A 14,414-nucleotide genomic window follows, 5' to 3' on the forward strand; every position below is an offset into this window, starting at 1 on the left:
ATTGCATTAAATGTTAATTAGGTACATTATATGAAGACTTTCCATCAGTGGAAATGTATGGTGCACTGTAGCAGGAGGCAATGGGCGTGAGCCAAGTGAAAGTGATTTGATTATTTCCTCTTGCCTGGTCCTGTTTGTCTTTCCAGGAGTTTGTTATAGTACATGAACAGAAGGAAATGCAGTTTTCTGACTTCGACTGGGGGAGGGGCTCACAGAAAGTTCTATTGATTTCTGTGTAAATCGCCTGGTCTGAGCAGGCTTGGTTGGGGGGGGAGGCTGGGACGACGGGCCGGAGCGACAGGACTTGGCAGGTAAACTCTTGTTGCCCTCCCAGAAGTAACACGGCAGGAGGCAGTAAGTGTGAACCTAGACATTATTTACAGCTCTGTGAAACTCCATCCATTAACAGTGTCAATTAGTTAGCTCATCAAGGATGCAGACCACTAGATGTATTTATAGATTGGGCCCTGGCTTTTATAGCAGAAGAAGAATGAAGTACACAAATAGTCTACAAAAGCAGAGGCTTACTTTAAGGACCACAGTGCGGTGGACGATGCCAAAGTGCTGTTTCCTAAGCGTTGTCCATAATCGCATATTGAAATAGTTCTGGCCAACTTGGGAATGGGGGGCCAGTTCCAATCTATCATGCCACCCTTGGAAATGCACATACTGCCAAAGGGCATTATCTCAGGAACTTTGTCAGGAACTCGTTGAAACAGTATACTGTTTTCCACCCATAATGCTGATATGCCTACACTATATAGCCCTGTGTCAGCCTTTCAGAGAAATACTCTACAGTTGGATACAAAGAACCACTTGTGCCCTGAGAGAACTTAACCTGAAAACCACACAATAGTGATTGTGAAGGTGTCTATACCTCTTCATTGTTCTTCATATCTTCTTTGTCCCAGTAATGATTTGTAAAAATACAAAGAGTCTTTCAGAAAGCAATCATTGTCATACTCATTAGGCAACGCACGCCATACAATGAGATGTGCATTGTTATGTTTTTTAATAGTTTCACACACGCCCACAGGCACTCCTCTGCAGTCTATGGATCTATTTGACTGCTGCATGCAGACCTTAGTGTAGTCTATGTGAGCAAGTAGCAACAAATCAACCGCTGAGGTACCCTACTCAGGGGTCAGAGAGGATATGAGGGGGGGCTATTTCTTGCCCTCATGATGGACACCGATGCTCCTCCGCGCTCTGCAACGTTCATCCTCCCCCAGCCATTGCTCAAGGTGAAGGGATGATGGGAGGGGTAGTGAAAGGAGAAATGAAGGAGGATTTTGGAGCTGGATGTAGCAGAGAAGAAGGTGTGGGGTGATTGATGATGGAGTGATGGAAGAGTGTAGTCAGCTTGAGGATCATGAGATGGTGACTGAGCACATGCACCAGCTTCCTTTAAGGTGGCTGTCTGACTTAATTAAGGTTTACAGGTTACGCTAGGCTACTGCTTATATTACAGTGCTCATTACAAGCCCATTAGGCCTTGGCCTGGGAGAAAATATTGTTGTCAGAACAATGAATAATCTTTTTTCGGAAAGTCCCTGCCAACTCCATGCTCCAGCTCTTCTTTATTAGCTCTCTCTGTCCGTCCTCCCTCAATCTGTTCTCCTCCTCACAGAACATTGGCAGGATGGTTGGAGTGTGAGAACAGATCGAGGATCTTTTTTTCCAAAGGTGAGGGAGTGATTATATGAGTTCAAAGCTTCTCTGAGACCAGACTGATTACCCCCCTCACGGTCAATCTGCGCCACTGAGCCTCCTGTCTCACTGGCTGGCAATGATTCAAGTCATAATCACATTGTATCAGTGCTGATGATGTGTGTTTCAGTTTCCGACCCCTCTGAAAGGCTATCAGTTCCCCCGGAGCCCCACATCGCAGTAAATGAAGTAACCAAGTAATCTACCCACAGTGATAGCATTTTCCAAAGAGTGCAAATGATGTGTGAGGGAGCAGGCGAGTGTGGTGCCAGGACTGGCTTGGTGAGCGCTATACGTTCACACTTTCTGGCCAAGAAAATGCCACATTGAGAGCAAGTTCACACTCTTTCATAGCACCGAGGCAGTTTGGCTCCTCTGGGGTAACGAGATGGAGAAAAGGGAGCAAAGAGGCAGAGTGAAAAGAGAGACGTTGTGGTTTAAACCAACTCAGTTCCTATGGAGCTGCATTGATATTTGACGGTTCTGCAGCACACGATTTATACCCATTGCCGATGTAGAAGTATTTGCCCCTGCACTTGACGTCAAAGCCTGTAGCTGTCAGTTGCTATAGTGGCAGGCACAAATTAATCTCTTAATGGTCCCTCAAGCATAAATATTAAAATCCTTAGAGGACCAGTGTGTAGACTTTATTGGCTTCTACAGTAAGTGTGCAGAGGAACCAATGGTCTTCAAGTCCATATTTGCCACTAAAATCAAGCTGCCACTTAAAAACTTAAAGTTTACAATTGGTCGTTTTTGGCTACTGCATAAAGAAGGCAGTGTTACATTGAAGACTAATTTGAAGAAGACCATATATATATATATATATGAATACAGAAAAACAAACTAAGATTATTTTAATAATTGGATTTAGAATTCAAAGGTTAAATGTCTTTGAGAGTGTAGCCCTTACATCAAACATTTTATTGTTATTTTGTAAGTTTTCTATTTGTTTCTATCTTTTGTTCTTTCTTTTATTGAAAACATTAAACATACAGACATTAAGCAAGTACTGGACATTTCAAAAAACAATCAAAGGTATCCAATGTGATAAAAAAAAAAAGGTATACATTAAATGAATAATTACATTTGAAATATATAATAAACAAATTAAACAAAGTATCTATAAAATAATAAATACAAAATAACATCATCAAATATATATATACTTGTAGGCCATGGGAAATGTACCAATTGGAAGTTCTACATTTTGGATCTAACAAAGACTGAATATATAGTAAGCTATATAAGAATGTAAGTGTTTAGTTTTACACCCGCAATTATTGATGTACTCATTTACAAATATCCAGTATAAGTCTTTACTTTTATCTATGTGTTGTTGTTATCTAGTATATGTATTGTTTTCCAGTGCACAACTATTTTTTAACAAAATGTAATTTTTCTGTGTTGTCAATAAAGCTACTTTGAATAAGTCAATCAGATGGCGCCTGCTCGGCAGTGTCTCAAGTGCGTGTTTGCGGGCAAGTTGCAATAACTAATGCAGGTGGTCATAATATTATACATCCATGGTTTCGATTGACGAGCTGTTAGCAAACTATAAAAAAGTGACGTTATTGTTCAGGAAACACTAAGTTTCCATTATAAGTAATGTTAAGAAGGACTTTTGAGTTGAGCGTGTATAGCTTTGTGCTAAGGTGGACCTTTTAATAAAAGCATGTCGTGCTCGTCGAAGTTGGTAAGTGATGACAAACAATTTGTGACATTAATTAAAAGTACGCCATTAGGGGTCAAAGCTAAAGGCTAGGTTAGGATACAGTACAGTTAGCTTACCCCCAGGTAGTTAATACAACGCTTGAGCATATTATGCAACTTCAATGTTTGTACAATTGCTTCGGCAAGGTTAGCTGGTAAACATGGAAGTGTTGTCAAAAATATCTTTGTGCTAGCCTGGTGATTAGAAATTGATACAAGTTTAATTGGCCTAGCCTGATATTAAATGTCCTATTGCTAGGTTTGAACTGGTGACAAGACAATGTGTGAAATGTGTATGTAGATATTGTAGTTTATTGTGCGCGTTAATAATTCGTTTTTGAAATGTTTCAAGATAATTGATTTTTACTTTATATCCTATAGACAATAGTTAACTAAGTTGATTTATGCTGATAATGGGATCTTTCTTATGTTTTGACTCAGTGAATGGTAAGAATGTGCTAAATGTAGTAATATTGTTATCGTAGTTTGTCCAAAAAGCACTTTCCCCTTCGTCATTACCAGTTTAGAAGTGTAGTGCTCCATGGAGAAAAGTAAGAGTCTGGATGGTAGTGTTGGATATTTATCTAGGATAATGATTTTTCTCTAGGAGCTGAGTTTCATTTTCATACCCGTGACCATGTCTTAACAATATTTGCTGGGCATGTTTGTAAGATTATTGCACAGTTCTCCACTATTGACTTTCTGTTTGGGGAATAGCTTTATAAACAGAGGTGATTGAGGCATGTGTTTAATCAGTGTTGTGGTTCTTTGTGTGTAAGAAAGAGGGCTAGCACAGTGAAACTGAATAGCTTGATCTGAATGTAATGTTGTCCCATCTGCTCATAGCTGTAGAAAAAAGTATTCTGCATGATAGAAACACCTCAGAAAATTAATTACTGAATCTCTGTACATTTTACTTTTACATTGTATCATTTAAATTTGCAGTGCTGAAGTCCTAAAACACAACTGTAAAACGTTTTTGGAAAACGAAATACGTAAAAATATATGTTTTTAAATGATGATTTTTGACTACCCTTAAACTTAAAACAAAAACAAAAAAATACAATTAGCACGATACCCTAATGTGCTGCACACAGACTCACAGTTTGGAGATTGAGAGCCTGGACCACAGTGAATGTAAATGGCTGCTGTTACAGCAGCTATACAGTATCCTTAGCTACTCACTCTCTTTCTCGTTGTCTCTCTTTCTCACCCACTCACTCTCTCTCTTCCATGTAGAACTCTTTAATTACTTGCCAATTGAACACCGTGGAGATGGATAGACTCAGTCCTATTACCCAGTACACATGGCGGGCGCACACTCAAAAATATATCATTAGAAAATAGAATACGAGAGGAGTAGAGTTGGCATTGACTAAGCGGGGGGAAAGGGAGCAAAGAGGATGAATTTTTTCTCTTTGGAGCTGAAATCAATGTGTGAGATAAGGCTGTTTTAGGATTCTATCAGATGATGCAGAGGATCATCGTCTCACAATGGGAAGGCTTCCCCCATTGCTGTGTCAGCAGGCTCCGATTACAGTGGCTTTTTGTTGTGTTTCAAACTGTTTCATCATGCTCCCCCCCACTTTTGCACTTGGTATGCAGCACTGGCAATTTGTACGTGTTTGGATTCCAATTATGGAGTTGTTAAAGCTTTTTCGCCTGTGGCCTGCAAATTCTTATTAATCCATACATTAAAGAGCACAGAATCACATTTAAATGGAGTTCATGTTTACCTTTTGTTTGCCAGTGTTGACGTTGTTTTTAATTTATTCACAATGCCCTATGCATTACACATTAACAAATAAATCGTGTTTGCGATTGTAATGCAAAATACGTGTTTCTTATTCAGAGATAGGGCGAGCATTTGTCAAGTAAACCAACAAACAACAAGCCCAGAGAGAGCGAAAAAAGAGGGGAAAACAACTACCAAAATGGAGCCATTCCCTCCTATTACCCTCAACCATTTGAGGAACAAACAAACAAACCCACAACAACAATGACATTTCCAGTCTTGGTATTTCCTTACTAGCTGACGCAGAAGAGAAAAGGAGAATTGGACAGCAGTCTGAGTGATTGAATGATTTTCTTGGTGGCCATTGGAAATCATTAGGTTAGGGTTGCAGGGACAAGGCTGTACCGTGACAGCAGTGCCACAGTCACACCTCAAAGGTCACGACCCTGGACAGATTCCATTACTATCTGTCTTTCTCATACTGAAAAGCTTGGCAGGGCGCAGACTGACTGTCCTAAACAAAAGGACAAGCTTTATAAACAAAAATAATTGAATGGGATTAAGATAAGAGTGGGCAAATCATTTCTGTGTATGGGCAGGTGTTTGCAGGACTTTACACACATGCGCTGACACCTTAGGCTTTAAGCAGGAAGGCAAAACAGGTTACAGGTCGATCAATAGATCAATAACTGACATGGCATTTTAACCCTCCTTTTTGATGCAGTCCGGCATAGGTTACAGTGGAGCCATCCCCTAAGTACTAGAGTGTCCGGAACATCGGAAAAAGATACAAATACATGCATGCGACAGACATGCATAGTAAACGTTTAGATGTGTACAAATGTTCTGATATTATGCAACCAGACACCAGATTGGAATATTGTCCGTGAAAAGACGCTTAATACATCACCACCCACTGAATACATTTAGCTGTTGAAATGAGATCCAAAATGCAGTGGCTGCTAATAAACTATCGTCGGAGTGGCAGAAATATGATGCATGGTAACCCATATGAACCTCATTAATAGAACACAAGCAAATCTATTTATTCAGACAGTCAGGGGGAAAATGATAGCCTCAATACTCCATCTGGTTTCTCTCCATCTTTTTTCTCTACTCCTCTTCTCTTCTTTATATATTCAGTGATTTTGACAGATGTTGTGTGTGTGTGTGCACGCATGGAAGCATTCACCCTGGAGAGTTTTAACACCACGTCCTGTCCTCCCATCTTCTCTGTCAGTATCTCCCTCCTTCCTGTATCTCTACATATCCCTTCTTCTCTCTTTTTCTACCCCCCAATACTCAGTCCTGCAGTCCTGGTTCTTTTGTCTCCGCTGCTGTCACAACCATTCAGGGTGGGAGCGCTGGCCAGGCTGCTAGGAGCTTTTGACAGGACATGGCACGAGCGATGGGGAGGCTGGACAGGCCGGGCATTTCATCCAAATAATTCACAGCTCATCTCCTACTTTATTATTGTGGTGTTGTTTTTTTCTCCTCTCCTCTTTGCCACCTGGGGAAAATGTCCACATATATCCTGGGGTATTGCACGGTTGCCTGTTTTCATTCACTTGCTCTGTTTATTCCAAGAAATGTTAGTTTTTGTGTTTTCACTAACTCAATAGAGCCTCTTCGCAGAACTAGTTTCTTAATTGTGTTAATTGCTCAGTATCTGGATCTCATTATATTGAAACAGGCCAAACACCATTTTCTTATTTTCCAATAGCTTTGGAATTTGATTACAGTCCATATATTCTTGTTGGGATTTCTTTAAAACTGTTCCCTGTTGTCCACAGTTTTTGTTTGTTTAACTATGTTGTTGAGTTCTGTGTGACTTATACATGTATATGTGGTGTACCTCTGTTGCAGGTTGTGCATTCCTCACCTATTGTGCCCGAGAGTCGGCCATCAAAGCCCAGAACGCCCTCCACGAACAGAAAACACTTCCAGGGGTAAGTGTCTGTCTCTCCATCCTTCTCTCCTCCCTTTCTTTTCTCACTCTCTCTTTCCTCTCTATGGTGGTCAACCATGCCATCTGCACCCTACTGCACACCAGCCGGCATTCTCCTTGTATAGTCCCAGAGATGAAAAACACTTTGGAGAGCAATTCAATCAATAGCTCAGCCTTTTAAAGGCCTGGCTTCAACTTTTCCATGTGTCTGTTCTCTAGGGGATATCGCCAGCATTGATCAGACCCACTCTGACTCACACTTTTGAAGCAATAGCATTGAATGACCGTTTTTGGGGGGCAAAGCTCTGCATTTCTGTTTGGTGTTATCAACAGAAAGTTGTCCAGTGTTCTAGGGCCAATGACTGTGGGCTCTGGATGGGAATGAAGTGTGTGTGTGTGTGTGTGTGTGTGTGTGTGTGTGTGTGTGTGTGTGTGTGTGTGTGTGTGTGTGTGTGTGTGTGTGTGTGTCACAAGAAGCCTGTCAGACAGAGGAATGGCGCAGCTCGCGGCACCCAGTACGTTACAGTGGGAACATTCGCTTTGCGGTAGAGCAGCATGTTGTCCCGCCGTAGATCCATCCCGCCAGCTGATGGCAGCAATGCCCAAAGCTAATTGGTGCCCCCACTTGTTACTTGATCGTGGATGCTGCAGTATTTTCAGACAGGTAAAATAACTAAATACATTTAAAGCTAGATGGGTTGCCAAATATACTTGGACATGTTAATATTTTATTGATAATGTGTTATGAGAAAAAATATCGTCTTAGATTTGGTTATTGTGATATGTGTTGTCTTTTTCTTCGTTTTAAAAGCTTTCTTACAGTAAAGTGATGTTATTTTGAATATCATTGTATATATATACCAGGGTTTCCCACACATAGACTTTACTTGGGCGGACCCGCCCAGGTATATTAACGGCCGCCAAAGTATATTTCGCGACCCATTTAGTTTTTAGTTTTTTTTATCCATCCGCGAGCACGACGCCATCTGCGATCGATTAACTAGTGGACGATGATCCCTCGCTGTACGCCTCCTGTACCTGTTCGCTCTGCTATCGCGTGAAGGGTCTGCTAACAAGCAACCAACAGAAAAGGAGACCTTACAAGAAACAGAGAAGACGACGTAAACATAGTTTTTTTCAGAGCAGTGTGTGTGCATCAGAACACCCCCCGGCTACCACCACAAGTGTATTTCAGATTTGTGGGATACACTGTATACTTCATTAAACCACCAATATTTAACTTTACACCTCGATATTGAGGTTTTTGATCAAAAACAGATGCTCAATATCGGCAAGCTCTAGATATTCTTAGGTGATACATTTTAAGTGTTAAAAATACTGCAGTCATAAGATATGAGATTTGATAAAGAGAAAATCACGTGTTACATATTCAATTGTGCTAGGTATTAAAATGATTGCAATTATCTCTCCCTCATTGTTTGGTGATTATGCATTTGTGTGCGATTATGTTCACCTGTGCATAGCTGTATCTGTTCGGGTGGAAAGAATATCAGGAACAGACCGAGGGATTCTTACACACAAAGAACCAAAGTGGCTCCCCGCAGAGGCAGTGGGGTCTCGCATGGTTAGATTTAGCCTACACCAGAAGTAAACATCAGTAGATCCCCTCCCCTCACCCCAAACACCCCCTCTTATAGAAGACAAAGAGCCTGAGAAGCCCAGCCAAAAGGCACACGTTTCAGTTAAACATGCAAATGCAACGACAACAAACTTTGAACATTTTTTTCTTGTGGCTTTTTTTAAAAACACGTTGTTTCGTTTATCCTGCAAATTAGCCAAGCGCCAGGCTGGAGGGCGTTAATCATTTTTTTCCCTCTGAATTTAAATAATAAGACGGAAAGAGGAAAAAGTTATTTCACATAATGCCAGAGGATGTGATCATCAGAGATTATAACTGTAATCAGCAATGTGTATTCAATTGTTTTGGTGCATTATCAGGCTTTCCTGTGAGTTTCTTTCCTCACGTCTCAGTCATTAATAACTACCATAAGGGTTGACCTACTTTACCACTGGGAATATATGGTCCATGTGGCTGAATGTATAAAAGATAGGCATGAGGGCACATATTTGCTAACAAGTCTGCTCTTGCCTGCAACCCCTTCTCGCTCTGGATCAGTGCAGGAAAATACACCAAAAATGTAATTCAATAATTTTGCAGCCATGATACATAGAGAATGTGCAGATTCAGCAAACACAGCCTGGCATGTTCCTATTCTACTCAAAAGTTCCGAACGGTTACATTTTTGAGCGTACACAATCGCAGACACTTTCACCAACTTTGCCTTGTACCACTCAGGGAAAAAAAAGGCTTTTCTTGTACCCTTCAGTCGTGCTTTAGCCCTCCTGTTGACTTCCCCTCCCTACCCCACCTAGACCTGTCCACCCCACATCCTCTCGTCTCCCCTCTCTCCCGTTGCTGATATGCCGCTGCTCTTCCTGAGACAGAGCGTGTCATAGAAATGTAACAGGGAGACGTTGATGGGTGTCAGGCGTCACAGGCGAGGCTGCTCTGCTGTTCCCTTCAGCTTCACTCACACACAAACAGCAGCGGTCCAAGGAAACAGAGTGCATGCTATAATACTGCATCCACATATTCTGTTCACCTACTGATGGACCTACAGCTGAGGAGAAATTGACCTACAAAGAGCATTTTAATTTGAAAACAAATCTACAATATAGAGCTGTACTAAATAGTTGCATTTCTAGTCATTAAGTTTAAACCGTGTATTTCTGTTCGGTTGCAGATTAAGCTGAAATTATTCGTATAACACACTGACTTCAGTAATGTTCGCATAGGATGTTTACACCCCTTAATCCATACATTTCTTATAACTCCAGAGTGTTATAGTCCCAAAGTCATAATGTATTGAAAAAATATAGACTTTTACAATTTCACAAACATAGTTTTATCAAAAAAAAAAAAAAAAAAAAGTTCTGCTTCTGTCCATACAGTATGTGTTTCGTTAGCCTTTACAATACAGTATTACTCCTGCTCTCATGCTTGCCTCAAAAAAAGGGAGGACCACACATGTGTGTTAAGGGGCAGTCTAGCAGCAATCTAACAGCACAATACATTACATTAACATAACCACCGTTTTTTTTAAGGGTTAAGTCTTAATTAACTACAACAACAGCCATTTTAGGATTCATTTCAAAACCTCAATAGAAGCTACAAATGTCAGATGACCTTTACAGCCGAACTACATTATATCAACATAAAATATCATACAGCACACTTTGCATTGAATGCCCTGCTGCATTGTGTTTCTGTATGTGTGTACAAATATGTTTGTGCATTTGACTACCTCCCGTCGCCTCACTTGTCCTTCCCTCTTGAGCCTCCCTGTTCCTAAATGTTTTGCGATATGACCCCTGTTGCTTCACTGCTTGATGGTAAGTAGATATGCCAGTTGTTTGTTTGCAAAATGCTGCTTGATATGCAGTTTGCCAGGGGCTACGCTGTAATTAATGTAAACTAGGAGTTCTCCAGAGATGAGTTATGAGTTATTAACGTCTGAGTTTCTCATTAACCCCTGTATTGCTGCTCTCTCGCAGAGGGCTTGGACCGATGTGGTTGGTTACCTATTATTTTAAAATATTCTGAATTAATGTCAGACCACCATCCTGCTGGACTTGTTGCTAATGAGCAGAACCTGGGAGGAAAATTGTGAAATATAACAAGCTATTGTGAATCTCATGCAGGGATCTTTGCTTGAATACAGAGCACAAATATACCCGTCCGCATACACACATACAAGCATTCACATGGACACCAACATGAACACACTTGAGTTTCATGAGATGAATTTCTGTGCAATTCTTTAGCTGGAAGGCCTGGGATTACACCCGGTCTGCTGTAATGTTAATGAGCAAAACGTGAAATCCCTGTTTACTGCAAAATAAAATTATTCAAATACTAAGTTAGAGATTATTTTAGTCATAGTATAGTGATAGTTCTAACCCTAATATTTAAGTCATGGTTGATTTGTTATCACCTCTGGTTACTGTTGGGAATGGGAAGTGCATGCAAACATAATAAACCCAAATGAACTGTTGGCTCAAATGTTAGTTTAATACACTGAAGGACACAATCAACGGAGTATACGGCATGTGAAGTGAACTCATGATCAAAGGTTGTTCTTTTGTATTCTGCATCAACTTTGGTACATGCTTGGCTTCTTTTCTTTGTTGTGTGTTAGCACTTCACCTGCAGGAAATGCGTACGGCTCTATAGAGATGCAATTAAAGAAACACCAACTCAATAGGCGCGTTCACCCCAAGTACTTTTCCCACAAAGGTTCCTGAGAACTACGATTTAGTTGCGTTCACACCAAAAAGTCCCAGGGACTAAATTAGTTCTAGAGAACCTTTTTTACCGAAAAAGGTTCCTGTGTCTGATTGGCTGGGCGGAATGCAAACCACGCCCCGTCAAACTCCCAAAAACTTTTGTGAAGCTGCCATTTTATTATCCTCGCATTGCATTATTAGCATTAGCATGGGAGTCCCAGCAACTTCTACTGAAGCCAGTCCCCAACTCCGGGGACTTCCGGCCGGGGATATTGGGCGGCAGTATACGCCGTGAAGTTGTTTGCGGCCTGCCAGTAAACCCAAAGCAGAAGAAGAAGAAGTGACGTCAGCGGCTTCATTGGCCTAATCCACCCCCAGGAACTAATTTCCGGTGTGAACGCGATCTGTACTTATTTCATGAGAATTAAAGAGTTCTCAGGAACCTTTGTGGGAAAAGTACTTGGTGTGAACGCGCCTAATGGATTTATTGTTAAAAATAATCTTACTTTTAAGAATTTAATTTTTAGTTAAAAGTATCACATGATTGTTTTACGATAGCAGATGCTATCATGCAGGTACTAGTTGCCACGCACGCACGCACACAAACACAAACACACAACCCAGTGTCCTCTTATTAACTGTAGGAAGGGCTTGTGTTCTTGGACGTTATTATCCATGTTCCCCTGTTACACATTAGCTGCTGAAGGGAACAGTATGGCCTAATGGAAGTGTACTGGACTGGAATATAGATTCCTGTGATGAAGTGTGATGGGAACCTTGGGGACACGAGTGCCTGACATAAGTTTGGCCACCGAATGGGAGAAGCTCTCACAGTTTACCAGATGTGTGTTGCTTGGCTCTATTAGCTGTGTATGTTTGCTCGTGTGTGTGTAAGCTGGCTTTGCATTGCGGTCAGCCCTATGTAGATACAGATAGCAGTGAATACAGGTGGGAAGAAAAACATGTGCACATGGCAGCTTGCCGTGATCGCACACCGCCCACGACAGTGAGGCTTGAATATATTATTTGTTTGCTGTTTTTTTACTTGTTCCCTGCTGGTAGAGATGCACTACTTTATATATTATATAACCATTTGAATATGTGGGGGAATACGCTTGCATGTGTAACTGTTAAAGTCAAACATCGTAATTTTCTCACAAAACCAAGTAAAAACGAAACATCCCCTGATAACCTGGACACTGATTCATCCTTCATGACACACTTTCTTTCTAAAAAAACATAGAAAGAACTGCCACTTAAAGCCCAGTGGCCTTTTCTACAGCAGTGTGTGCCAGTGAATGTCACAGATGCACAAATGCGCAGGAGATTTACTCCACCCAGCTCAGCATCATGACAAAATCCTGCATCCTTCACACTATCCACAAACCTATCCCCCCTCCAAATCCCCCCCACCCCCCTCTCTCCTCAAACTCTGCCACTCCTCAAATCCAGCCGATCCAAGAAAAAATCTCAGGCTCCGCAGCAACTCCATTTGCTGTAGCACAGAACAACATGCCACCCTCCCCTTTTGGTCATGCTAGCATTGTGTACAACAGTGATTGTCTTGGAGAGGCAATGGTGGAAATGTGTTTGCTGCATGCATTTACTCCGAGTATTAGTACGGCTCGGCCTGGGGAGAGTATAAGAGGCTGGCATTGATTCAGGAGGCAGGTTTATGGAAATAGCATTCGCATTAAAAACCCAATGAGAGCAGGGAGAAGATTATGCTCCGGCACACACATGTGGGCTCCTGCAATGTCAACACTCTAAGTAGATCCCCTCCCTCTCAATTGCCTCCGTCTCCCTCTGTCTCTTACTCTTGCGCTGTGCCCTGTGCTGCACACATACCTGTTAGTCAGCTGTGTGAGTGCACATCATATATTTCTACATGTTTGTATACATGTGTTTGCATTAATTTACATGTGTTTATGTGTTATTGTGTAAATGTGCCAGTGCTCAGTTTAGCCATAATGGAATGGATGTGACTCGAGGAGCAGTGCAGGGCTACGATGCAGAGAGCAGCCGAGCTTGTGCTGAGGAAATGCGGCTGCCGTGTGATGGAGCCATTCCTGAACACATCTTACGGCCCGTCCACACAGCAGCGTTAAAAAAATCTTCCAACGCTTCTACCCATTCACTTTGAATGGGGTGACATCACTTTGCCTCACTTTTCGCCGAACTGCATTGTGGGAAGCAAAGCAGAGATTTCCAGGCATCTCAGGATTCAAGAGTTGAGCAATGTTCAACTTTTGAAGCTGAGGTGGAAGCGTCAGCCAATCAAATCCCGTTTATGCAGAGACAGTGGGTGAAACTGGTAGGTTTTCGCCTGTTTGTGGATTTTATATCCAGTTTACTTCATTTTAACATTGCTATTGCTTTGTATGTCGGGGGCGGGAGATTCATGTGATTGGTTGTTGGTCGCGTTGCTCGCAAAAAATCCCCAAGCTTCAGATACGCCCACCTCCAAGATTATTCTAACGCTGCTGTGTGGACGTCAGCTTTCACTTGCGCTTTGCACACATCACACAGACACAACATTTACACTCAAACTTTTGCGTGCATGCGATCGACCTGTCTGAACTACAGCCAAGCTCACTTTTGTGAGGCCTAGCTGCCGCAAAGGCTGAATAATTCAATGCTACACTCTGTGAAGGTTGCAGAGTACGAGTGTAGTGTATTGTATGATTGTGTGTGAACTGTATTTGTCTGTGTGGAATGGGAAGGGGTGGGGGTGTAGCTGACTGGTCAGCATGAAGCCAATTGGTGCCGGCAGGATTTGAGGCCTTGTATTCAGAGAGAGGTGACTCATTAGAATTAAGCCTTTGGGTAAAAGGTGTGTGTGTGTGTGTGTGTGTGTGTCTCTGTGTCTGTCTGTGTGTTTAAAGTCAAATACTTTTGCATTATTACTACCTAGAGTTTTCTTTTGCTTGTTAGCTAAGGGCATGCCTGATGGTGAACCTAAATGTTTTATTTGGGCCTCAGTCTTACGTAAGATCCCTC

The 14,414-nt window shown here is 41.7% G+C and overlaps 1 protein-coding gene across 5 annotated transcripts in view; it reads left to right on the forward strand.

The window, feature by feature from the left end:
* The window catches only part of celf5a (cugbp, Elav-like family member 5a), a 196,581-nt gene that overhangs the window by 16,254 nt on the left and 165,913 nt on the right, over positions 1-14,414 (forward strand). For all 5 annotated transcript variants that reach the window (XM_010765965.1, XM_010765966.1, XM_010765967.1 and 2 more), the window contains exon 2: positions 7,025-7,107. In XM_010765965.1, the coding sequence (XP_010764267.1) occupies positions 7,025-7,107 (83 nt within the window). The remainder of the gene's footprint in view (positions 1-7,024; positions 7,108-14,414) is intronic.

This window comes from Notothenia coriiceps, unplaced genomic scaffold (genome assembly GCF_000735185.1).
Source record: "Notothenia coriiceps isolate Sejong01 unplaced genomic scaffold, NC01 NC01_scaffold00002842, whole genome shotgun sequence".
NCBI classification, from domain to species: Eukaryota; Metazoa; Chordata; class Actinopteri; order Perciformes; family Nototheniidae; genus Notothenia; species Notothenia coriiceps.